Here is a 27,411-nt window from a genome sequence, read left to right as displayed (position 1 = left end):
ATCTAAACAGAAGATTTACCAGTACATAGAACATACTATTTTTTAACTTCTTAGTATCAGTGACCTTCACCTTTACCGGACACATACTGAATATAACGGGAAGACAGATCTGCATAAAAGATTGCTATATACAAAGTTTTATCATGATTTGTCAATGTCAATAACAATTATTCACCACAAACCCCCTGTTTGATGCTGCCTGCTCAGATGCACACATACCTGGAACTAATAATCAATATTTTCAACTTTATTGAAAACCAGGTTAAACAACTTATCAATACATGTATTAACAAAATAAACTCATTATCAATTAAAATTTATCAAGCATATAAATAAAGGAAACAAAAGCTCTTATCTTTTGTATTGTCTGCAAACAGTGAAGACCATTGTGGCACAAATGTTTTACTTCGCTGTACAAGAGACTTGGAAACACAATAGACTACACTTAAATTGTGGTCCAACGAAAAAGCTGTATCTTCCTTTACAACCTTCCATTTGTGACATTTGTAAACTCTATGGGTATTTATTAACAGTTATTTTGAAGAACACATTCATGTACTTCAATATATGTATGTGAAATGATAACAAACAATATTATATACCAGAAGAAACAATAAATCTGTGACACATGTGCAGAACATATTTTTTCTACATGTTTCAGTTACTCATTTAGGCTCTAGAAATAACTTAATACACAATTGATCTTCATTGTGCCTTCAACTTATCATTGAGCACATATCTTGCTACAAATTGGAAACACCTGAGCAGGGAGGTATTAACAAAACTTCTAGACTGTTTAATAACTCAGAACACTATTGTTTTCTTTGGTGAAACAATGTTTACATTCAATCGGGAGTAATTTACAATACACACACTGTAATACTGTTTATTTTGTTAATCAGAACAAAACAAGGCCCTATATGCAATTTACATCAACATCTTATTTTCAAACAACTGTTTGTTACAGCCATGTAAAAATCATTTGAGCCGTACTCTGGGATAACTGGGCAAAATGAATACGAGTTAAGTGTCGACACAGATTAGCCTATGCAGTATGCACAGACTTATAATGGAAGACACTTTCCAACTAGACTAGTTAATAGTTCAGAAGGGACTTCCTTTCTATGAAAACATAAAAATGGAAAGTGTCTCCCATGATAAGCCCGAGGGGACAGCATAGGTTTATCTGAGATGACACTTAAGGCACATTCATTAAAGCTGTGTTTCTCAAAGCCAAGCTTATTTCAATTCACTTCTTATGGTGCAAATGACATGAGCAACTCCTATGGAGCACTAGAGCAACTTCTTGACTGATAAACATTTGCTTTAGATGGCCTTAATATACTGCCTGTATTAACTTCAAGTGGTGACACATTACAAGAACACTTTGTTACGAGGGGTAAAGCATCTTATGGACAAACGTCTGTTTGTTTGTGCCGTGTGAGAGTGTGTGTATCAGCGGATCCAGTAGCTTCCATTTCTTGGAGTGCGGGTCCTCTTCTATTGCCAGCAGCCCGCAGTACGGTACCCGGCTACAGAGGTCCCGGAACTCGCCTTCCGCTCGTGGTGGGTGGCCCAAAATCTGTCGTGTGCACACCTCGAGGCTGCCCGCATGACCAACTATCAGAATACTCCCTCCTGAATGGTATAAACAGAAAGGTTTTTTGTTTTGATAGTAAACGAATATTGCATTCCTCAAAGTGAGATGCAGACGATTTTACACCTCACACAATAGTCTTTTTTATGTACATTAATTATAGAAGCCTTAAATATGCATAGTTGTACAGATTTTGATTATTTTTACTGAGGACAAGTCACCTAATGAGCTTCATGCTCTCATGAAAAGTAAACGACTAATTCCTGTTAGTGTTTTTTCACAGATCTAAAAAATATGAGTGCACAATTGTTCCAGGTCAAAATCTGGAAACTCAATGAAAATTGTTGGGACATTTGGCTTTTTTATGAACAACCTAAAAATGATCTTCAATTTTACACCACATGAATTTCAACCACAACTGACACTTTAATAAAATCTGTATAAGAACCTAATACTAGAAAAATAAACATCCACCTTTTTTGGCAGCATTAATATAAATTAAAATGCATGTTAGTGAATGATTATATTTTAAGAATTAATTTTATTAAGTTATCAGGACCTGGTTTTTCAAATTGAACTTAAGTAAATTGTGTTAAAAGATGTACAAACATTCGGCACTGTTCTTGTTTAATTATACAATCAAATCAATATAAGAATTTAAATTTAGATTGAATGCAACATGTGCAATTTTTTTTTTTTTAATGGGACAACAGTGATAGTAAATTTCTGTGAATAATTAACCAGCTCTGGTCTATTTGAATATGATTTGTTTACATACATACATAATTGACTTTACGCCATTAAACGCAATAAAAGATTGATATTTACAGAAGCCACATAAAAATGCACCCATTGAAAGAAATTAATGTCAGTGGCATAAATAACATATTGTGATTGATTGTGAAAAAAGCTACTTATTTGTAATGTACAACATATGTGCCTAGAGAGTGTTGTTCTTGGCAATCAAAGGATAAGTGGTGGTAAGTATGAACCAAATAAAGCTTGAATTGGCAGTCTAATAAGACTAATAGTAAACTTACAGAAGAAGGTATTGTTTTTCCCAATGGTAGCATGTTAAAATTGTAGGACAACATTTCCGAAGAGGGATGTATGGCATGTATGCTAATAAATTTCAAGAATTGTCACAAACAAAAATGTAGAACCCTGTTTGCATCCCCCACTGACGAAAAAAAGGGAATAAATCATAACTGATCAAGATTAAGTGCCAACTGAACAGCCTATAATGGAATCTATGTGTTCTCCTCTGGAGCAGAACTTTCAGTTGACAAATATGGTGTGTCCTGACTTACTGTCATGTTGGTGGGTAATGGCAATGTTCCTGGCAGTTTCCCCTGACCTCCTGTAGTAACCATGGATTTTTTCTTCTATGTCATATTTCTTGACAGAAAAAAACGGCTTGTAAGTTTGGTCAATAATGTAACCTTCCGCTGAAAATATGCAAGACTTTCTGAGATGAATAACAAGGCAAAAAAATGAGTTATATTTAACCTAATAAGCATTTAAAACTATAATCTTGATTATTTGTCAACTTTATTCCATTACTTATCTGTTACTTGATTTAATGATCTTGCACATGTTGAAAGTTAATTTTGGGGCCTTCTTTCTTTATTCAATTTTACTAAATGTAGCTTGTTAATTTGATTATACATAACTTTCAAATGCCTTTACAAGCCATTCTACTGACACAAATAATCTTGACATAACATCTGGTAAACAAGAGGGCCATGATGGCCCTGTATCGCTCCACTGTTTTTTTATGTGAAAAAAGATTGCAATGCGCATGGGTTGAAATGTACTCAAGCATGTGACTTTCTCTTTCTATCCCTCGTCCCACTGGGCACTTAAAATTGGAAGGGTGAGCATTTTTATTTATGGAAAACGTTACTACGGTGTTATCTAAACAGACTAAAAAGCCCTGGAATTGTCACACAGGTCCTTTGCGTAGGTAAATTTATCTCTCCAAAAGATATTGTCGTTTTTGCTATTTCACATATTTTTAGATGCTGAAGATCAAATCTACGCATGTTCTACAAGATTAATGAAAGTTCCTTCATTCAATCATGAATCTTTTTCCAAAATTCCAAAAAGTGTTTGTAGGTTTCAAAGTTTCTGTTACTTATATAGTTCATGACATATGCAAAATACCTAATGACTTAGATCACCTGAAGTTTACTTCATTCTTGAGGCATTAGTGAGTGTAGCAGGATTGTTAACGTGGTGAAGAAATTGTTTATTGTACAAAGAAGATATTTGCCTGAGGAAACATAAAGTTACGAGTTTTTCAGGTTCATGGGGTGCCGAAAGGCAGTAGGAATGATAACTTTGTAGAGGTTGTTTGTTAAACAAAGTAAATGTTTATGAGACAAAAAATTGAATTATAATTCATGAAGATGTTGCGATCATGGCAACACTACTTGCATATGGTGTGAGGTTTAAAGAGATATCATGACAAACAATTAGCTTGACCTAACTTTCCTTTACTTTTTCCATCTGACGTTGGTTACCTGTCATGTTTGTTTTTGAAAAATACTAGGATTGCCATATATTGAAATAAGGTATCTGATAGGTTGCTAGTAATAGACTTAGCGGCAGTCTTGTTATAAACAAGGGGATTGTTCACGGCATCGGTAGAATATACTTTTAATAGATACATCTTTTTTAAGTTGGATTCTCCTTACTTTTTTGCTACTGAATATTAAAATCACTTATTTCAATGTTGTTAAGTTTATCTTGAACAAATATTGTTTGCAATCTGTTTATAAATCATAAAATGATGTCATTAAAAAACAAAAAAACATGTTGTTTGAATTTTAAACATTTTATCTTTTCAAATCTTAAGAACCCCCCTTCAGATATGTAGTTGGTGTTGGGTGGGGACACATGGCACACAAAAGTCCATTGATGAATTTTTTTAATCCATTTATTCATGACGTAGACCAATATAGTCAAATGACAGAAGGACCTGTACAAAGACAAGAACAACAATTTTACAAACAAAGCAAAACATGTACTATATTAAAATATGAAAGAAATTAATATCAAAGTAATTAACACACATTTAATAACACAATACAATAACATTATATCAATATAAACACTATTTTAACTCATCAGGTTGGAATAAAAGTTGACCACAATTAATGGAGTTACGTCCACTAGACGGTCGTGGCAAATGCAAGCAGGGTCAGTTAATTCATATTGAAATCAAACAGTTTCATTGAATGGCCAATGAGAATCTTGCATCGTAGAGATTTATGATTCTGATTGGACAACTATTGCATCAGACTGCATGGGTAAATGCACACTGGACAGAGGACAGAATTCCCACGAAAAGTAAATGTGTATCATATGAAAAGGGAGATAACAAATTGACCTGTACTAGATAAAAAAAAATCAGATTACTGTTTATCCCATTTAAAGCAAAAAGTTCTGCGTAAGCAAGTCTTAAACCCTATCTTCAATTTTAATATTGCCGTTTCAGTTTGACTAGTTCAACATATACAATTTATTTTTTTAAAGACAATAGTGGCTGTTTTATTCTGTATAAGGAAATGCAGCATATACCATACAATGGTCTGACCAAACACTATCTATAATATCAGAACAACCAAGTTTCATGTTTGTATAAACGTGATCTTTCAATGATCCAGATGAATGTGTAGGTTTTTGCACAAGCTGTTTGCAGCCAAATGTGTTAAGCATATAGTTTGACATATCTTCATTTGTGTACAAGTTTATATTTAGATCACCTTGTATTATGAGACATTCTTCCTGCTTGTGTGCAAGATTCATATATAGAAATGTTTTGAGATGTTTTGCTGAAGAAGTTGGTGAGTTATATAGGGCAACAACATTGCACTTTGTTTGTTAAACAGAACAGTTGTGACGACTATTTCTATGTCTTTTGTGGTAACAGGATAAGAGTTTGTGACTAAAATGTCATCTTTCACATACACAAGAACACCTCTGTGAGGACGAGTATTACCAACTTGTAAACCATCTGCTTTGAACATCTGATAGCCTGTTTGCTGATAATTGTTTTCTGAATCAGTATGTGTAAGCCATGTTTCTACTAAGCATAGTATAGATGATGCTTGAACATTTCGAGGGGTTAAAGCCAGAACGTGATAAGTGCACTTTTTATCAAAAATCACTTTTTTGCACTTTCATAGAGTTATTCCAACGCTCTACAATATGCACTATTCCCTGGAATCACATCTTGAATACAACATAGGTCATCCGAAAGAACCAAGGTGCACTAAGTGCTTATCGACAAATCTGGTGTATGCCAGAATGCTTCAAGTGCACTTAAGTCATTTTGGCACAATAAGTTTTCATACATATTGAGAGGAAAAACATGTGCCAAAAGGATTTAAGTGCACTTAAATCATTTAAGCATAAGCCATGTGTGCATATATTTTAAGGTAAAAACAAAATATGAAGCCCTTTCCTTGTTAAGGAATTATTGCATCTTGTTTATTTAAACAGGAATACACAAACTATTGTGCTAATTTGTAATTAGATAGGGAGAATATGCCTTCATTGGTGCTTATCTAAAAGACATTATTCTCCCACTAAGATGGTAAAATAAGATTTGATCTAGAGGCTGTTTTACTGATTCCATGTTCTCGTGTGAGCCAAGTTTATTATAAAAGAAAAAGAAAAAGTTTCAATATTTTCTTTTACTGTTTACAAAACACAAGTTTGACATGTTTATTGTGGAACGAAACTGAAGGAAAATGCGGCTGTGAAGTGGGAACCTGTCTTTTGACTTACATGAAATCCCTTCCCATCACAGTAAAGAATGTCTGTTTTTATTCTGACTGTTGTAGTGGTCAAAATCGAAATTAGGTTATTACTGTTGCATTGAAAAATGTAAAAACATAGACACCATTGAACAAAAGTATTTAGAAAGTGGACATACCCAGATGGAGTGTGATAGTGAACCTGCTTCCATTGAATGAGCAAAGAAATTTACATTGGTATATTTACTAATGGGGAACCAATTGTGAGGGTTACACCAAAGAGAACTCCATATGTTGTAGTGCCTATGAAAAACTATGACGCTTTTTATATCAAGCATGTAGCTTAAACTGTAATGCCGCCAAATGTTGTAAATGTAAGTGGACAAAAGATTATATGGACAAAAAAAAATTGATAAAACTACAATTGTGATACAGGTGTGTGTTTTTTAAGTGCAGTTTTGATGATACCAGTTTTCAGTGTGGTAAACTCATATCCTCTATAAAATCAAATCAAATCCTCTATCAAAGGACTTTCTATAAAATGTGACATACAACCCTTGTAGATTCCAAACTTACAATAACAGCAACAAAGAAGAAAGACCTGCCATCACTTCGCTCTGAAGGGATAATTCCTTCAGAATATCACCAGTATTTCAAGAATATTCAAGACCCAGATACAATAGAAGATAGATAAGATGCAGATGTGGAATAGTATATCTGAATCTTAACTTTCTTCATAAAACTATTTTTAGGAATAATTTGAACAAATTTGGTAGAGGACTATAAGATTTTAATACATACCAAATTTGGTAGAAATAGGCCCAATGGTTATGGACAAAAAGATTTTTAAAGTTTGCACAAAAAAGGCCCAATATAAGCATATGTGCAATTTTGTGACCCCTGGGGAACGGTCAAATTTGATCCAGGGGGGTTAATTTGAATAAACTTGGTAGAGGACTATTAGATGCCACTACATACCAAATTTGGTAACCCTATGCCATACGGTTATGGACAAGAGAATTTTTAAAGTTTGCACAAAATAGGCCTTATTTAAGCGTATGTTCATTTTTGTGATCCCCGGGGCAGGGTCAAATTTGACCCCAGGGGCATAATTTTAACAAACCAAGTAGAGAACTATTAGATGTCACTACATACCGAATTTGGTAGCCCTAGGCCCTACGGTTTTGGACAAAAAGATTTTAAAGTTTGCACAAAATAGGCTTTATATAAGCATATGTTCATTTTTGTGACCCCCGGGGCAGGGTCAAATTTGACCCCAGGGGCATAATTTGAACAAACAAAGTAGAGAACTATTAAATGTCACTACATACCAAATGTGGTAGCACTAAGCCCAATGGTTATGGACAGAAGGATTTTTAAATTTTGCACAAAATAGGCTTTATATAAGCATATGTTCAGTTTATTGACCCCCGCGGCGGGGTCAAATTTGACCCCAGGGGCATAATTTGAACAAATTTGAAAGAGGTTCACCCAAGGAACATTTGTGAGAAGTTTTATCAGAATTGGACTTGTAGTTTAGGAGAAGAAGATGTTTAAAGAAAAAGTTAACGCACGCACGGACGCACGACGGACACAGGACAATGACATAAGCCCTGCTGGCCTCTGGCCAGTGGAGCTAAAAACAACAAGATTTTATTCTAAAATCACCAATAAAAAGGCGAACAAATCTGTAAGCAAGACTGTGTACCTTCTAGTTCCTTAGGTGAGAAGAACTTTGGCAGCCCCAGCTGGTACCAGCCCAGCCATTCAAACAGCCCTGGCTCCACACATATGGGCGTAGACAGCTGGCCCATGGCTGGCAAGGACAAACAAGGGATGATAAACAGAATGTATAGAAATGCATTAGAAGATGATATACAATCAGAAGCTTTGCAAAAACAAGAGCTGTCACCATAGGATGACATATGCCCCCTATAAACGCTTTGATGAGCAGTTTTCGAAACCTAAACGCAGATTTCGAAACCTAAACACGGACCCTAAGTTCAAGGTCAAGGTCACAAGGGTAAAAAGTGTTATGCGCATGCAAAGGCCTTGTCCACATACACATGCATACCAAATATGAAGGTTATATCTCAAGGGACATAGAAGTTATGAGCATTTTTCGAAACATAAACGCAGATTTTGAAACCTAAACGCGGACCCTAAGTTCAAGGTCAAGGCCACAGGGGTAAAAAATTGTGTGCGTATGGAAAGGCCTTGTCCATATACACATGCATACCAAATATGAAGGTTATATCTCAAGGGACATAGAAGTTATGAGCATTTTTTGAAACCTAAACGCAAATAATGACAGAAAGACGGACAGACTGACAGACGGACGGACAGTCCGATCACTATATGCCCTCCTTCGGGGGCATAAAAATATATATTCACATGTATAAAAATTAGCTTAATACTTTAATAGCAAAGCTTGATTGAAATAATCATGCACAGAAACAAAATACTTTAAGTACAGTCAGAATAAAAAAAGATGCACCAGTGTTTAATAACAACCATGCCATTGTCCAGGACCTTCAAATTATCGGTATATGTCATGTAAAAGTGTATACCTTTGAGAACACTAGTGGCTGTTTGAACACATCTCAGGGAAGGGGAGGCATAAGCATGGGTGAATACAACACCAGCTGCCTTCAAGGCCTCTCCTATAAAGCATTGAATAATAGTAAAATATTGCATTGCTGGTCTGATAGTCAGAATCTTAACACATTTCTCGAAATCCTCATTTGTTATCATTAGATTTAGATCAACAAAATGTATGTTGTATGAAGATTTAAAGTTGGAAACTAAACTTATTATAGATATATCTCATATAAGTAAAGTCAAAGCAGAATGTTTCAACATTATATTTTAACCCGGCCATTATTTCGGATTGCTGCCAATATTCCTAACAGCTCAAGATAAGTACTTAGTATATGAATGCTTGTAGTCACTGACCCCTTTGATCTACAACAAAAGTGATCACTCTTTGACCCTGAAGTGAAAAATGTAAAAGATAAATCACAATTTAAAGTAACATGTTGGTCATATTAAGGTCAACAGTCAAATAGACTTGTTTTTAACTGCCACACTTTGATTGTGGTACATGTAATTGATTGAAAAGTAGGCATATGTTTTTTCCCTTTTTGTTTAGAGGGGGAATTTGTGTTTTTTTTATTATACAAAATTGCACAAAAAAGGCAAAATAACTGAAATGAATGAAAGGCTTATTGAACCCTCCCCATAAATTTGACCTATCCTATAAACAACTTTACTTGTTTACACAACTTAGGAGTCGGGACAATATCATAGTGTCTTTATTTTTTATTGTATGATAACTCGAGGGTTAAAGAAGCCTTTTCACAGACTTTGGCATGTATTGAAGTTTTTAATTAAATGCTTCATATTGATAAATGTAAACATTTGAGCTAAAAAGCTCCAGTAAAAAACAAGAATAAAATTAAAGAAAGAAAAAAAGTAACCATCATCTGATTCAAATCACTGACCCTTGAAGTAAAAGTCTAATGCTTAGACCACTCGGCCATCTGTGCTCATACAGTGAGTAATGCATTTTATACTTTATATAAGCAAACCTTGTAATTTTCAGGTTTTTAAATCTTCAGAAGATACATTTAATGGATATATTTTACAGCACGGTAAGTATTACTGTTGCCTCACAAATATCATAACTACAACAAAAATTTGCGAATCTGAAACATCTGTTTAATTTTGTCAGTTTACCAAAAACGTGAAAAGGAAAATTGACAAAATTATTATTATTTTTTATTTCAGATTCGCAAATGTTCGTTGTACTTAATGATATTTATGAGGATACAGTAATACTGAACATTTACCGTGCTCTAAAATATCCATTATATGCACCTTTTTACAATTTAAAAACCTGAAAATTATAAAGCGTTGCAATGCGAAACAATTGAATAATTTTGAGAGTTCTGTTGTTGTCGTATTTTGTGATACTATGACGATTGCTTATATAAAGTACAAAATACAACACTCCTGGTGTGATCACAGATGGCCAAGTGGTCTAAGCAACAGACTTTTACTCCAGGGGTCAGTGGTACGAGCCCAGTTGAGGGTTACTTTTTTTTTCTTTCTTGTTTATTACTTGAGCTTTTAAATCCCAATGTTTACATATAAAGCATTTAATGACAAACTTCAATACATGTCAAAATCTGTGAAAAGACCCCTTTAAATATAAAATACCTAGATGCATGTTTGCAACATGATGAGCCTATTGTTTACAACGCTTGTTATAATTTAACAAGACTATTGCCAAGCAATATATGTCCCCTACCGGCTCCACCATTGTCAGAAATTCCACCATTGTCAGATTTTTTTTTGATTTTTTTTTTAAAATATTTGTTGCCATAGCAACCAGAATTTTTGACATACCGGTAGGAACAAAATGAAATGATGTGCATGATGTCGATATTGCCATCTATCCATGTTTCAAGTTTCATGAAACAAGAGGGCCTGAAAGGCCCAAAGTCGCTCACCTGAGATAATAAGATATTATTGGAAAAAATCTTCTGACCAAGTTTCATGAAGATCGGAAAATAAATGTGGCCTCTAGAGTGTTAACAAGGTTTTACTATAGCCATATAAAGAAAAATACCACGTCCACTGGCAGCCATGTTTTTCAACAAACCGGCATCATTTTTGAACTCATCCAAGATATTATCAGGATGAATCCTCTGACCAAGTTTCATGAAGATCGGACAGTAAATGTGGCCTCTAGAGTGTTAACAAGATTTTACTATAGCCATATAAGGAAAATTGCCCCGCCCCTTGGAAGCCATGTTTTTCAAGCAAACATAATTATTTTCACGCTAATCCAAGATATCATTGAGACCAATCTTCTGACCAAATTTCATGAAGACTGGACAATAAATGTGGCCTCTAGAGTGTTAACAAGGTTTTACTATAGCCATATAAGGAAAAATGCCCCGCCCCCTGGTGGCCATGTTTTTAAAGCAACCAAAACCATTTTCGAACTCATCCAAGATATCATTGGGACAAATCTTCTGACGTGACCTCTAGAGTGTAAACAAGGTTTTACTATAGCCATATAAGGAAAAATGCCCCCCCCCCCAGTGGTGGCAATGTTTTTCAACCAATCGGCATCATTTTTGAACTCGTCCAGGATATTATTGAGATGAATCTTCTGACCGAGTTTCATGAACATCGGACTATAAATGTGGCCTCTAGAGTGTTAACAAGATGTTACTATAGCCATACAAGGAAAAATGCCCCACTCCTTGGCAGCCATGTTTTTCAAGCAAACGTAACCATCTTCGAACTCATCCAAAATATCAATAAGACAAATCTTCTGATCAAATTTCATGAAGATTGGACAATAAATGTGGCCTCTAGAGTGTTAACAAGGTTTTACTATAGCCATATAAGGAAAAATGCCCCGCCCCCTGGCAGCGATGTTTTTTAACCAACCGGCATAATTTTCGAACTCGTCCAAGATATTATTGGGATAAATCTTCTTACCAAGTTTTATGAAGATCAGACAATAAATGTGGCTTTTAGAGTGTTAACAAGATTTAACTATAGCCATATATAACCATATAAGGAAAAATGCCCCGCCTCTTGGCAGCCATGTTTTTCAAGCAAACGTAAACATTTTCAAACTCATCCAAGATATCATTGAGACCAATCTTCTGACCAAATTTCATGAACATTGGACAATAAATGTGGCCTCTAGAGAGTTAACAAGTCAAATGTTGACGCCGCACGACGCACAACGGACAAAAGGCGATCACAATAGCTCACCAAGAGGATGTTGTGCTCAGGTGAGCTAAAAATATGAAGAACTTTTAAAGTTATCGCAGGATCCAGATAACCACCATTTTCAGCAGTATTTCTAGTCTATTTGTTGCCATAGCAACCATAATTTTTGACGTAGGAACAAAATGAAACAAGAGCACCGCCTTGCGGGTGCAGACCGCTCATCTATTTTCTTTTTAAAGGTGAAGGGACTCTCATTTTCAATCACAAAGAAGGGAGGGGTGGAGTGAAGAGGGGTGTATAGTGTGGGGGTGTGGACATTTATTACATTATCTTCCAAAAATGCACAAAAAAAAAATAATTCGGAGGTGGGGGTGTGGGGGGGGGGTGGGGGGGGGTGGGGGAGATTATTGGGTGCGATGGTTGAACGGTATTTCAAACATAAAATAATAAAAATAAATATTTGTGTTTTTTAACCGTTTCAAAAAAAAAATAAAAATGGGGGGGGGGGGAGGGGTATAGTGTGAGGGTGTGGTGGTAATTTGTGAGATGATCTTACAAAAAAAAAAAAAAATTAGGGGGGGGGGATTCGGGTGGGGGGAGGGGGAGTGGGGGGTGATTCTTGGGTGCGATGGTTGGACGGTATTTCAAACATAAAATAATAAAAATAAATATTTGTGTTTTAACCGTTTCAAAAAAAATAATTGGGGGGTGGGGTAGGGGGGGGGGGGGGTATAGTGTGAGGGTGTGGTGGTCATTTGTGAGATGATGTGCCAAATGATTTTAAAATCTCACAATGAATGACATAGTTATGGCCAGGACAAGCTCATTTATGGCCATTTTTGACCTTTGAACTCAAAGTGTGACCTTGACCTTGGAGATATCGACGTAATTATTTCGCGCGACACACCGTCCAATGATGGTGAACAAATGTGCCAAATGATTTTAAAATCTGACGATGAACGACATAGTTATGGCCCGGACAAGCTTGTTCCGCCTGCCCGCCCGCATTCGCCAATCTAATAACCAGTTTTTTCCTTTGGAAACCTGGTTAATAAAGAAGTTATGGCAATTTGAGCAAAATTTAATAATTTGACCTTGAGAGTCAAGGTCAAGGTAAAATTCAACTTGCCAGGTACAGTAACCTCATGATAGCATGAAAGTATTTGAAGTTTGAAAGCAATAGCCGTGATACTTAAGAAGTAAAGTGGATCGAAACACAAAATTTAACCATATATTCAAAGTTACTAAGTCAAAAAAGGGCCAAAATGACAACCAGAGTTATGCAACTTGTCCTTTTACTGTACCCTTATGATAGTTTGCGAGTGTTCCAAGTATGAAAGCAATATCTATGATACTTTAGGGGTAAAGTGGACCAAAACACAAAACTTAACCAAATTTTCAATTTTCTAAGTATAAAGGGCCCATAATTCAGTCCAAATGCCAGTCAGAGTTACATAACTTTGCCTGCACAGTCCCCTTATGATAGTTAATAAGTGTTGCAAGTATGAAAGCAATAGCTTTGATACTGTAGGAATAAAGTGGACCTAAACACAAAACTTAACCAAATTATCAATTTTCTAAGTATAAAAAGGGCTCATAATTCTGTCAAAATGCCAGTCAGAGTTATCTAACTTTGCCTGCCTAGTCCCCTCATGATAGAAAGTAAGTGTACCAAGTTTGAATGCAATAGCATTGATACTTTCTGAGAAAAGTGGACCTAAACGCAAAACTTAACCGGACGCCAACGCCGACGCCAAGGTGATGACAATAGCTCATAATTTTTTTTCAAAAAATAGATGAGCTAATGACGTGCATAATGTCCATATTGCCATCTATCCATGTTTCAAGTTTAATGAAAAAATATGAAGAACTTTTAAAGTTATCGCAGGATCCAGAAAAGTGTGACGGACAGACTGACAGACAGAGTGCAAACCATAAGTCCCCTCTGGTGATACCGGTAGGGGACAATAAGCTGCACAACTGGACATTTGACCTTTAAGTTTTAAAGTGGACCTCAGCTTTGAATATACAGTGAAACAATAACTTTTGAGGTAAATATGATTTTTTTAACACAACACCCAGTGTTGTAAGTTATTTAAAAACTGTGAAATAATGATAAACTTACAGTGTAGACATTCTCGTTGTCAGCAAAATTTATAGTTGAAGTTTCAAGCTGAAACCTTATTTTATTTCCAGGATATCCTACAGACAAAATTTAGACATAACAAGGGCTGTTTGTAAAACATGCATGCCCCCCATATGGGCTGTCCGTTGTAGTGGCAGCCATTGTGTGAATATGTTTTTTGTCACTGTGACCATGACCTTTAACCTAGTGACCTGAAAATCAATAGGGGTCATCTGTGAGTCACGATCAATGTACCTATGAAGTGTCATGATCCTAGGCAAAAGCATTCTTGAGTTATCATCCGAAAATCATTTTACTATTTCGGGTCACCGTGACCTTGACCTTTGACCTTGTGACCTCAAAATCAATAGGGGTCATCTGCGAGTCATGATCAATCTACCTGTGAAGTTTCATGATCCTAGGCATATGCGTTCTTGAGTTATCATCCGAAAACCATTTTACTATTTCGGGTCACCGTGACCTCGACCTTTGACCTAGTGACCTAAAATCAATAGGGGTCATCTGCGAGTCATGATCAATCTACCCATGAAGTTTCATGATCCTAGGCGTCTGCATTCTTGAGTTATCATCCGGAAACCATTTTACTATTTTGGGTCACCGTGACCTTGACCTTTGACCTAGTGACCTCAAAATCAATAGGGGTCATCTGCGAGTCATGATCAATCTACCCATGAAGTTTCATGATCCTAGGCGTATGCGTTCTTGAGTTATCATTCAAAAACCATTTTACTATTTTGGGTCACCGTGACCTTGACCTTTGACCTAGTGACCTCAAAATCAATAGGGGTCATCTGCAAGTCATGATCAATGTACCTATGAAGTTTCATAATCCTAGGCCCAAGCATTCTTGAGTTATCGTCTGACAACCACCTGGTGGACGGACCGACAGACCGACCGACATGAGCAAAGCAATATACCCCCTCTTCATCGAAGGGGGGCATAAAAATAAGGGCAATTACTCTATAAACAAGAGCGAGTGTTATGGTTATAAGGCTTGCACACGTCCTAATTGAGATCTACCTACTTATGAAAAGGCTAGTTTACAACTGATTTAATTTCCCACATATGTTGCGGACAAAATTTACATATAAACACAAGGGAATTAGGGTGACCACATTAACTCACCATGAGCATTTAATGTCTAAGTCAGCTAAAAAAAAAAGAGCACCGCCTTGCAGGTGCAGACCTCTCATCTATTTTCTCTTTAAAGGTGAAGGGACTCTCAATTTCAATCACAAAGGAGGGACGGGTGGAGTGAAGAGGGGTGTATAGTGTGGGGGTGTGGACATTTATTACATTATCTTCCAAAAATGCGGAAAAAAAATGCAAAAAAAAAATTTCAGGAGGGGGGGGGGGTATAGTGTGAGGGGTGGTCATTTGTGAGATGATCTAAAAAAAAAAAAAAAATTAAAAAATTAGGGAGGGGGGGGATTCGGGGGGGGGGGGGGGGGGGGGGGGCGGGGGGAGGGCACGGGGGATGGTTTGGGTGGAGTCTATTGTGGTATGTCAGGTAAGAGTAGTTTTGTCAAAGTATCAATAAAATCTAATCATAAATAAAGAAGTTATGGCATTTTTAGCAAAATTTAATAATTTGACCTTGAGAGTCAAGGTTATTCAAAGGTCAAGGTAAAATTCAACTTGCCAGGTTCAGTAACCTCATGATAGCATGAAAGTATTTGAAGTTTGAAAGCAATAGCCTTGATACTTTAGAAGTAAAGTGGATCGAAACACAAAATTTAACCATATACACTGTAACTCCAATATAGTGCGGTCCGTTATAACGCTGTGTCCAATATAACGCGGGGGGTGCTTGGATCCCGTTTTTTCTCCAACCTTCCATTTCTGATTCAAATCCATGTTATGCAACTTCATGTATTTTCATAAATTCAAAGAAGCCAGCGATCACAGCGTGATTGCTTTTTCCGTCCGTTTAACTGATTTTATTGGATTAGAGGTTAAACGACACTCGACAGCTAATTGGTGTTAATCTGTTGTGTAATGCCAATAAAGGTGTGAAAACTCGCGAGTCGGTGTTTATTAAATGTATTCCCTATCAGAGCGGTTCGGTGCGCTAATTTCAATAAGGCAAGTGCAAGCGGAATAATTATCAAATTGAAGTTATTTAAAACGATTACCTGTTTATGTTTTGTATTTTTCGTGTATTGTATTTCATTGTATAAACTATGGCTGTGTAAGTGTGTTATCGTTTATTATATGCTACACATGCTTGATAAATAAAAATATCTTTGTGTGTGTTTAATGTTTCAGTACGTATACGAAAAATAAATTTTAAAATCCTGACGATTTATTTACATGCTAACGCAGTGTAATAGTTAACAGAGATGCACTTAAATTTTTGCCCGTTATCAGAAAGTCCACGGAAAGCACGTTTTTTACATGCTGCGTATGGCGCAATAAAACATTTCTTTGTACATGTATCGTATTGCATTCAATCTAAATTTAAATTCGCTCGTCCAATGAGAGCTGTGTCCCATAATGCACTGTACTAATTTTTCTGAAAAATGGCGTAGGCATATGAATTTGTTTACGAAGTTCGTAAACATATTTCGTGTCATAAATGTTAAACATTATTTTTTCGTAAGTGATGTAATTATATTGGATTATCGGATAAATGTGCATATTAGAAAAGCGGTATGTATACATGTACTGTTATCGTTCGATTCGGTTTATATATGCATGTATTTGCGGATGACAACACAGCATGACAATACACAGGACCTATATTATAGGCTATACTATACCTGTTTTTATAGCCCCTTAAATAAATAAGCTTAAAACTTATAACGCTGTCCGTTTATAACGCTGTTGCGTGGCTTGGACCCCGTCATCCGCGTTATATTGGAGTTACAGTGTATTCAAAGTCAAAAAAGGGCCATAATGTCGCAAAAATGACAACCAGAGTTATGCAACTTGTCCTTTTACTGTACCCTTGATAGTTTGCGAGTGTTCCAAGTATGAAAGATATATCTATGATACTTTAGGGGTAAAGTGGACCAAAACACAAAACTTAACCAAATTTTCAATTTTCTAAATATAAAGGGCCCATAATTCCGTCCAAATGCCAGTCAGAGTTACATAACCTTGCCTGCACAGTCCCCTTATGATAGTTAATAAGTGTTGCAAGTATGAAAGCAATAGCTTTGATACTGTAGGAATAAAGTGGACCTAAACACAAAACTTAACCAAATTTTCAATTTTCTAAGTATAAAAAGGGCACATAATTCTGTCAAAATGCCAGTCAGAGTTACATAACTTTGCCTGCACAGTCCCCTTATGATAGTTAGTAAGTGTTGCAAGTATGAAAGCAATAGCTTTGATACTTAAGGAATAAAATGGACCTAAACACAAAACTTAACCAAAATTTTCAATTTTCTAAGTATAAAAAGGGAACATAATTCTGTCAAAATGCACGCCAGAGTTATCTCACTTTGCCTGCCCAGTCCCCTCATGATAGTAAGTAAGTGTACCAAGTTTGAATGCAATAGCATTGATACTTTCTGAGAAAAGTGGACCTAAACGCAAAACTTAACCGGACGCCAACGCCGACGCCAAGGTGATGACAATAGCTCATAATTTTTTTTCAAAAAATAGATGAGCTAATAAGATGATAAAGAGCTAGACTTATTTGTTTATTAATTTTTCATTTCCTTTAGACAAGTCAAGAGTACCTGTCAGCTGTGCTTGGTATTGTCCCATCACGGTGAGAGGAGCATCTTTGGCGTATTCATAGTGGTGACCACACCTCTTAGGCACAGATGCTGGCATGTTTAAGTCGCAAGGACGATAATTACCTGTAGAAAATAATATCTCATTTTAAAAACAGAGATTGGCATGTTTCAGTGAAAAGAATGTTAGTTTAATTTAATTGGTGTAACAATACAAATAACATATATTTTGATCTTTTAGCCTTAAACAGTATATTTATTTTTAAACTGAAAATAATGAAAAGAAAAATATGTGATCTCTTTTTAAATCTATACAAAGCAAATACAAATAATTGACTTGTTTATTAATGCATCATAGAATCAAATACCTTGCTCATCAAAGCAGAGTTCCACCCAGCTCCTTCCGAACACAAAGTCCATACGCTCCCCATGCCTCATCACTACCAGCTTCCTCGGGGCTGCCGTAGGGGCCATCTCAACCTTAACCTTCTCACCTTTCTTCTTGCAAAGATCCACCTGAGGATTTAACTCACTACTTTAATGGCTGATATGCAATATCCAGGATCAATGATTTAACTCACTACTTTAATGGCTGATATGCAATATCCAGGATCAATGATTTAACTCACTACTTTAATGGCTGATATGCAATATCCAGGATCAATGATTTAACTCACTACTTTAATGGCTGATATGCATTATCCAGCATCAATGATTTAACTCACTACTTTAATGGCTGATATGCAATATCCAGCATCAATGATTTAACTCACTACTTTAATGGCTGATATGCAATTTCCAGCATCAATGATTTAACTCACTACTTTAATGGCTGATATGCAATATGCAGGATCAATATGGATAAGTTATCATACTGATGTGTGTTTTTGTCCACCAAACACCAGCGTAAAGGTATAAAATTGTATACATGAGGCTTATGATAGCGCTAAAGAATTCCTTCGAGTTCAAGGCACTCTCATTGTCAAATACTTCCAGATTCAAACAAGGCCTAATATTTTAAAGATTAATATTTTGTCAAAGTTTCATAAATATTGGGTCACATCATTTTGCTGATTCCAAAGTAGTGACAATTTTGAGATTTGTAGATTTTACTGCCCTAATTTATGGACACACATGATCCAGCGATGAACTTGATATCGTAAAGATGAATACATGTATTATTACCAGGTTAATCGAGATTTAGCAAAATATAGCTTTTACTTTGGTAACAAACGTAAAGTTGAGAACTAACAGGGTACAAGGCAAAAAACAAACAAAAGCGCACCTTGAGCATTTTGTGTTCAGGTAAGCTCAAAGCAAGTTTGTAGAACAAGTTCTATATTTCTCTATGGCTAAAGTTAATAACATCTTATCGTAAGGGCAAAAGCTTGTGTTTAAAGAGGGACTCAGTGTAGGTCTAGGGTATACAGTCCGTTGCCCTGACCAGCAACTATCTAGATAACTTTGGTAGCGAGCCAAAGACTATGTAGCCCAGAACCTAACGCTAACAAGAGTTCCACGTTCGGAGATATATGCCCCCCCCCCCCCCAAACTGAGCTTTGATTTAGTGACCCCAATTTCAATAGGGGTCATCTACTGTCCAAAGGCCAACCCACATGTGAAGTATCAAGCCAATGGTCAATTTGTTGACAAGATATTGATTGGAAATGACTATAACACTTATTTAGACAGTGACCTTGACCTCTGACCTAGTGACCCCTATTTTAATACTGACCAAGGCCAATGCCCATGGGAAGTATCAAGCCAAACGGTCTGATGAGTTATTGATTGAAAACAATTTGTGTCCTTATAAATATAAAATTAACAACTGCAAGAAAACTGTTTCAAGCTATTTGAAAAAGTTAAATTGTGGACAACCAAATTTTAAAATAGACTTGCCTGTAAGGCTGTCACGTTTAAACAGTCGCGTTTCGTGTTTTGCTCAAAAACGTTTACAAAAACAGTAAACGTTTAAACGCCAGTCAATATCATCTATTTTAGTTCATTACGTAATGACGTTGCAAAGCTGCTGAAAAAGACTTGTATTTGTACCATGTATGCCAGGTGTCCCTTATTCACAATACCGTAAACATGACAATACACCATGTACGGACTAGACGTCTTGAATATTTAACGCGCGTCGGCACGAAATACTCGAGAAATTGTTCCCGCCATTTGATGCATGAGCATGCTCCAAATCGTCTTAAACATTCAATGCGCATCGGCACTCCAGAGAGCGCATTTCTGATGCAGCAAATTTGATGAACATATACTCGTTTTGATGTAAATCTTGCTAAATAAAACGATTGCAAATTTCAAAACCGGTTTACTCTTATTGAATAAATTAGGTTCAATATTAATTCGTTTTTGTTACACAATATTACGGCATTTAACTAGATAAAGTGTTTCCCAAAGGTTTGACAATGGCGAGAACAGCTGGTTTTAATATGGCGTCATAACTTTTGTACAATATAAATAATAACTACTTTCAGTTTGGAAATGCGATGGCACTGGTGCTTTTAAAATATGGATACCGTTTAAACGGTAACGTTTCGTTTATTAAATTTCGTTTAAACGTTTAGTAAAATCTGTAAACGTGACAGCCTTACTTGCCTGTATATTAAACCTTCTCTCATAGGGCAAATGGACAACTACTTATTTCTATCTCTAGTTTATCAATAGTGTGTTTGTAATGTTGGAAGAGATAAAGTTTTTGTTAAAATCATAACATATTATAAATGTGTTAAAAAGATACTGCTGTGAATATATTTCACAGTTACACAGAACATGGTTGACACAACATTAAATACAGCATGTATGTACTAGTTCTTTGAAACTTCAAACACATAAAGCATTTAACACATACGTGACATTGACCTTCAAGCAAGCCACATAACGTTAGTTTAGATATCTTTGGTGATGCATGTATACTCAAACCCAGTATTCTTGCAGCTTGGCTATTCTTTTGTTTATGCTGTCTGGTTTTTGTTTACAAACACAAATTTGTGATCTACTAGTTCAATCTGCAAGAAAACATCTCTCACTGCCAATATAAATTAATTCTAGTTACCCCGTGACCAAGTTTTTGACCCGGCATAATCCATATTCGAACTTGACCTAGATATTGTCTAGATACAACTTCTGCCAAAATTTGGTGAAGATCGGATGAAATATTGTTCTTTTCAGACACTAACTATGTCCTAGATTACAGTAACTGTAAATTAACAACCTTAACATTTGCTGTCAATATTTTAATCAAAACAAATCATCAGCAGCAATAACAAACACTAAACTTTTTAATTCATCCCTTGACGATTGGTTCCAATATGTAATCAAAACATTGTTTCTAAATGGGTTCAAGGACCACAATTTTATTAAAATAAGTGTCAAGCTTCGGCCATTTTGTTTTGGTATCCTTGATTTGCGGCTATGTTGTAATACATCAATACCTGGTAAGGTAGAGCAATAATGTCAAATTAACTTAGTTAACATTGGTTTATGTTGCAAATGTGAAAAAAAACAAGAAATGTGTCCACAGGACACGGATGCCCCCAACTGTAACTTTGTCACTACATAAAAATATAACTGTGTAAACGCTTGGTAGAAGTTATAAGCTTTTTTCAAATCCTAAACGCAGATTTCGAACCCAAACGCGGACCCTAAGTTCAAGGTTAAGGTCACAGGGGTCAAAATTTGTGTGCGTATGGAAAGGCCTTGTCCATATACACATGCATGCCAAATATGAAATTGCTATCTGAAGCGACATAGAAGTTATGAGCATTTTTCGAAATCTAAACGCAAAGTGTGACAGACAGACGGACGGACAGACAAACGGACAGTCCGATCACTATATGCCCTCCTTCGGGGGCATAAAAATGTCTTAGAATGTCAAAATAAATCAGTAAGCCACATAAACTAGAGCGTGGACAACATGCTTAATCCTTGAAATGCACTAAGTGACCCCGTGACCTAGTTTTTGACCCGGCATGACCCATATTTGAACTTGACCTAGATATTGTCTTAATACAACTTCTAACCAAGTTTAGTAAAGATCAGATGAAAACTACTTCAATTAGAGAGCGGACACCATGCTAAATCCTTGAAATGCACTTAGTGACCCAGTGACCTAGTTTTTGACCCGGCATGACCCATATTCGAACTTGACCTAGATATTGTCTTGATACAACTTCTGACCAAGTTTAGTAAAGATCAGATGAAAACTACTTCAATTAGAGAGCGGACACCATGCTAAATTCTTGAAATGCACTAAGTGACCCCGTGACATAGTTTTTGACCCGGCATGACCCATATTGGAACTTGACCTAAATATTGGCTGGATACAACTTCTGACCAAGTTTGGTAAAGATCGGATGAAAACTATTTGAATTAGAGAGCGGACACGAAGTGTGACCGACCGACCGACCGACTGACCGACAGACAGTGCGAAAACTATATACCCCCTTTTCTTCGAAATGGGGGCATAAAAACAAGTCCAATAATACCACAACCAATGACTACCACAACCAATGAGTATCACAGTTTGGCATTTACCTAAGGTTACTGCAGGCGGAGAATGGCCAGCTACCTAAATAAGACTGGTCAGCTTGTGTTTGCAAGTTGTACCTTTTTCATCCACGTTAAGGACTGTGGTTTATCAAGAAGGTTGTGCTTCTATAGACATTACTCAAGGTTATCAAAAAAATGCATAACCACAAATTATTTTGTCATTTTAGCTCTTGTCAACTCCAAATACCTACATCTTACAAGAAATAAAAATCAGCTTACTTTTCAAGCACCAAGAAAAAAAACTTATTTTGGCCTCATGATTCATGAGGGAAGCTTGTATGTATGTATGTATTTATTTTGACCTTGCGGTCAAGGATAACCCATTAAGTGCAAGCACTTATTTCCAATGGGGTCCTTTGGTTTTTGCTGAAGAGACAGCAAGCAGAAGAGACAGCATTGAGATACAAGGAATCCGGGTGCGATACCCTAGCTCTTTGCGAATAGATCCCATGGTTCTTTTACGTGCTCAGTGTATAGCACCGATACACGCGAGAATTACCTGGGTTTCATACCAGAACATCTCTAGTTTGGTGGGAAACACTTGGAGCATTTCTGAAATGTCCAGTGCCCCTGCCAGGAATTGAACCGGGGACCTCTGGAATGGTAGACCAGTGTGTTACCACTATACCACCGCACCACCCCCATTATACTCCCATATATTGGAGTCCTGCTACAACAGACGACGATAACATAAATTAATGAAATTTTCACAAAAAAATGCATTACATTCAATTATCAGATATCATTGGTGTTAAGTTATAAAAGATCTTTGAATTTGTAAAGTTTAATTGATTTTAGAGAAAAACAAAAAGAAGTGTTAGTAGATTACTGTGATATTTATTTATTTGTGTGTCTTAAATTAAAATGACATTAACTTAATTGATTATAGGTTTTGAAGGTATTTCAGATCTTTTTTTATTCATGTTTGATCTAATGTAAGAACTTTTTATCCTTTTTAATGCAGAAATACCCAATGTGCTTATAGTTGAGAATGACGGACAGTTGTGGTGTTTTTGTTGTGACTTAAGTACAAATTTCTTGTTTTTCGTTGTAAAATAGTAATGCTCGATTGCAGTAATGTCAAATGTGATACTTTATTAAATCCCTCATCTGATATATTAACATCATAATTAGATGTGAATGATTATTCGTTAAGAAACGTGATAATAGAGTGTTGCCAGCTACATGCACTAAATTTTCTCAAATTGTTCGTGAATGATGAATCATGTTAATTTTTAGTATTTTCTAAATTGAATGCATGTGTCACTGCTACTTATTAATATAAATGCTCATATATAATCTAAATATATCATACAATCAATAGTTACTTGAGTCACTTCATAATAGAATTGTTAAATCTTGGAATAAGTTCACACAGTGAAGCGTCTGTGGTAACACCAGCCATTTTGGATAAACAGGAAGAAGAACTTTAGACCTTGTTTATGGTGCATTCGAGTTATGGACGTTTCGTGCCACTACCAGTTCGTGCCAATGATATTTGTGTTGAAAAGGGGTAGACGTTTCGTGCCACTGATAATATAAAGGCTGATAGGTGTGAATAATGCTGTATAGGTGTGAATGATATTGGGGTGTATATTAATGTAGTAAATTACAACCGTGTTAACAATTATAATTATATATAATAATAATAAAATGATTTATTGTTAGTATAAAAATATGTGTGCATAGATCATTATGTTCAATAAATATCAAACATAAGTGCTGTTATTTTTTATGCATCATGTGTATGTGTATGTACTATATACATAAATAATAATATAGCATGAATGAACAATAATACAATTTATTCAATAAAAAACTAATAAAATGAAGTTGGTCTTTTACTTTTAGAACAAGAGCTTGTCACAGTAAAGCCAAATCCCCGCCGAAATGTGTTTGCTTGTATGACATTTGTTTAAGAGAGTAGAATAATATTTGTAAAACATGAAACCTGTGTAATCTATTTAATATTTTTTAAGGATCAATTAGTTATAAAGTGTTGGAGTTATGATGTAGAGAATAAAATATATGGAAATGAAAGAAAGGGAGGTAATTAAAAAAGAAGACTATAAACATTAACTGTTTTTGATCACTGTATTTTTTCTTAAACTCATCTATTCATTTTTCAGTGAATACTTAAGTGTTCAAATTAAAATATTATTGTAAAATTAGATAAAGGGAGATATTAAAAATTGAAAAGCTAAAATATTAACTATGAAATTAAATTAAATATAATTTAAAATTATAAATACCGGTAAATAAAATATATATACATTTTTTTTTTAAATATAAATAAAGGGAGATAAGTAAACAAGAGGGCCTGAAAGGCCCAAAGTCGCTCACCTAAGATAACAAGATATTATTGGGACAAATCTTCTGACCAAGTTTCACAAAGATCGGAAAATAAATGTGTGTTAACAAGGTTTTACTATAGCCATATAAGGAAAAATGCCCCGCCCCCTGGCAGCCAGGTTTTTCAACCAACCGGCATCATTTTTGAACTCTTCCAAGATATTATTGGGATGGATCTTCTGACCAAGTTTCATGAAGATCGGACAGTAAATGTGGCCTCTAGAGTGTTAACAAGATTTACTATAGCCATATATAGCCATATAAGGAAAAATGCCCCACCCCTTGGCAGCCATGTTTTTCAAGCAAAGGTTACCATTTTTAAACTTATCCAAGATATCAGTGGGACAAATCTTCTGAGCTAAGTTTCATTAAGATCGGAAAATAAATGTGGCCTCTAGAGTGTTAACAAGGTTTTACTATAGCCATATAAGGAAAAATGCCCCGCCCCCTGGCGGCCATGTTTTTCAACCAACCGGCATCATTTTCAAACTCGTCCAAGATATTATTGGGATGAATCTTCTGACCAAGTTTCATTATGATAGGACTATAAATGTGACCTCTAGAGTGTTAACAAGATTTTACTATAGCCATATATAGCCATATAAGGAAAAATGCCCCGCCCCTTGGCAGCCATGTTTTTCAAGCAAAGGTAACCATTTTTGAACTCATCCAAGATATCAGTGGCCATATATAAGGAAAAATGCCCAGCCCTTTGACAGCCATGTTTTTTAAGCAAACGTAACCATTTTCGAACTCCTCCAAGATATCATTGGGACAAATCTTCTGACCAAGTTTCATGAAGATTGGAAAAAAATGTGGCCTCTTGATTGTTAACAAGGTTATTCTTTAGCCATATAAGGAAAAATGCCCCGCCCCTTGGAAGCCATGTTTTTCAAGCAAACATAATTGTTTTCGAACTCATCCAAGATATCATTGAGACCAATCTTCTGACCAAATTTCATGAAGATTGGACAATAAATGTGGCCTCTAGAGTGTTCACAAGGTTTTACAAAAGCCATATAAGGAAAAATGCCCCTCCCCTGGTGGCCATGTTTTTAAAGCAACCAAAAACATTTTTGAACTCATCCAATATATTATTGGGACAAATCTTCTGACCAAGTTTAATGATGATCGGAAAATAAATGTGACCTCTAGAGTGTTAACAAAGTTTTACTACAGCCATATAAGGAAAAATGCCACGCCCCCGTGGTGGCCATGTTTTTCAACCAACGGGCATCATTTTTGAACTCGTCCAAGATATAATTGGGATGAATCTTCTGACCAAGTTTCATGAAGATCGCACTATAAATGTGGCCCCTAGAGTGTTAACAAGATTTTACTATAGCCATATATAGCTATAAAAGTAAAAATGCCCCGCCCCTTAGCAGCCATGTTTTTCAAGCAAACGTTGCCATTTTCGAACTCATCCAAGATATCAATAAGACAAATCTTCAGACAAAATTTCATGAAGATTGGACCCAAAATGTGACTTCTAGTGTTCAAATGTTTTCACTATATACATATAGAGAAAACTGCAAGCCCCATGGCGGCCATGTTTTTTCACCGATCTTGACCATTTTCGAACTCATCCAAGATATCAATGAAACCAATGTTTTGACCAAGTTTCATGATGATTGGGAAAAAAATGTGACTTCTAGAGTGTTCACAAGGTTTCTCTATAGCCATATAAGGAATACTGCCGCGCCCCCTGGCGGCCACGTTTTTCAACGGACCGGAACCATTTTTGAACTCAACCAACATATCATTTATGCAAACATTTTGACAAAGTTACATGAAGATTGAGCATCAAATGTGACTTCTACCGTGTTCACAAGGTTCTTCTTTTTTTTGACCTAGTTTTTGACCCAGCATAACCCAGTTTCGAACTCAGTCGAGGTATCAATGGGACAAATGTTCTGACCAAGTTTCATGAAGATCGGACAATAAATGTGGCCTCTGGAGTGTTAACAAGGCAAATGTTGACGGCGCACGACGCACACTGCACGACGGACGACAGACAAAAGGCGATCACAAAAGCTCACCATGAGCACATTCTGCTCAGGTGAGCTAAAAATGTAAATGGCATTTTTTAAAATATAAAATGCTTGTTCTTCAATAAATTTTTTATGTTACAGATAAGCAACTATGTTTGTAAAAACTCATATAAGTAACATACATCACACAGTTATTTTTATTCCACACCACAAGCAACATGACATCAAGTCAGAAAACATAATTGCTTATTGAATTCAATCAAAACAAGAGCACCGCCTTGCGGGCGCAGACAGCTGATCTATTTTTCTTTTTAAAGGTGACGGGACCTATCTCAATTTCAATCACAAAGGAAGGAGGGGTGGAGTGGAGGGGGGTGTATAGTGTGGGGTGTGGTCATTAATAACATTTTTTTCCAAAAAAATATTTGTGTTTTTTAACCATGTTAAAAACACAAACAAAAATTTTTTTTGGGGGGGGGGTCGGGTTGGGGGGGGGGGTATAGTGTTAGGGTGTGGTGGTCATTTATTAGATGATCTTTAAGAAAAA

General features: G+C 35.9%; 1 protein-coding gene and 1 long non-coding RNA gene across 2 annotated transcripts in view; both read right to left on the bottom strand.

Moving 5' to 3' along the window:
- Positions 1-232: 232 nt before the first annotated feature.
- The window catches only part of LOC127865182 (protein UBASH3A homolog), a 73,764-nt gene continuing 46,585 nt past the window's right edge, over positions 233-27,411 (bottom strand). The window contains exons 8-13 of the mRNA XM_052405154.1: positions 18,321-18,468; positions 17,956-18,078; positions 8,934-9,026; positions 8,072-8,179; positions 2,908-3,045; positions 233-1,638 (exon numbers count right to left, since the gene is read on the bottom strand). Coding sequence (XP_052261114.1) covers positions 1,391-1,638; positions 2,908-3,045; positions 8,072-8,179; positions 8,934-9,026; positions 17,956-18,078; positions 18,321-18,468 — 858 coding nt within the window. The 3' untranslated portion in view covers positions 233-1,390. The remainder of the gene's footprint in view (positions 1,639-2,907; positions 3,046-8,071; positions 8,180-8,933; positions 9,027-17,955; positions 18,079-18,320; positions 18,469-27,411) is intronic.
- On the bottom strand, positions 13,480-17,879 carry LOC127865277 (uncharacterized). The gene is made up of 2 exons (XR_008042566.1): positions 17,453-17,879; positions 13,480-13,664 (listed from the first exon to the last, which is right to left on the bottom strand). It is a non-coding gene; the product is annotated as an uncharacterized LOC127865277 (long non-coding RNA).

The sequence above is a fragment of the Dreissena polymorpha genome, chromosome 1 (assembly GCF_020536995.1).
Source record: "Dreissena polymorpha isolate Duluth1 chromosome 1, UMN_Dpol_1.0, whole genome shotgun sequence".
NCBI classification, from domain to species: Eukaryota; Metazoa; Mollusca; class Bivalvia; order Myida; family Dreissenidae; genus Dreissena; species Dreissena polymorpha.
Note: the sequence above shows the minus strand (reverse complement) of the source record. Positions and strands in the feature narration are given on the sequence as shown.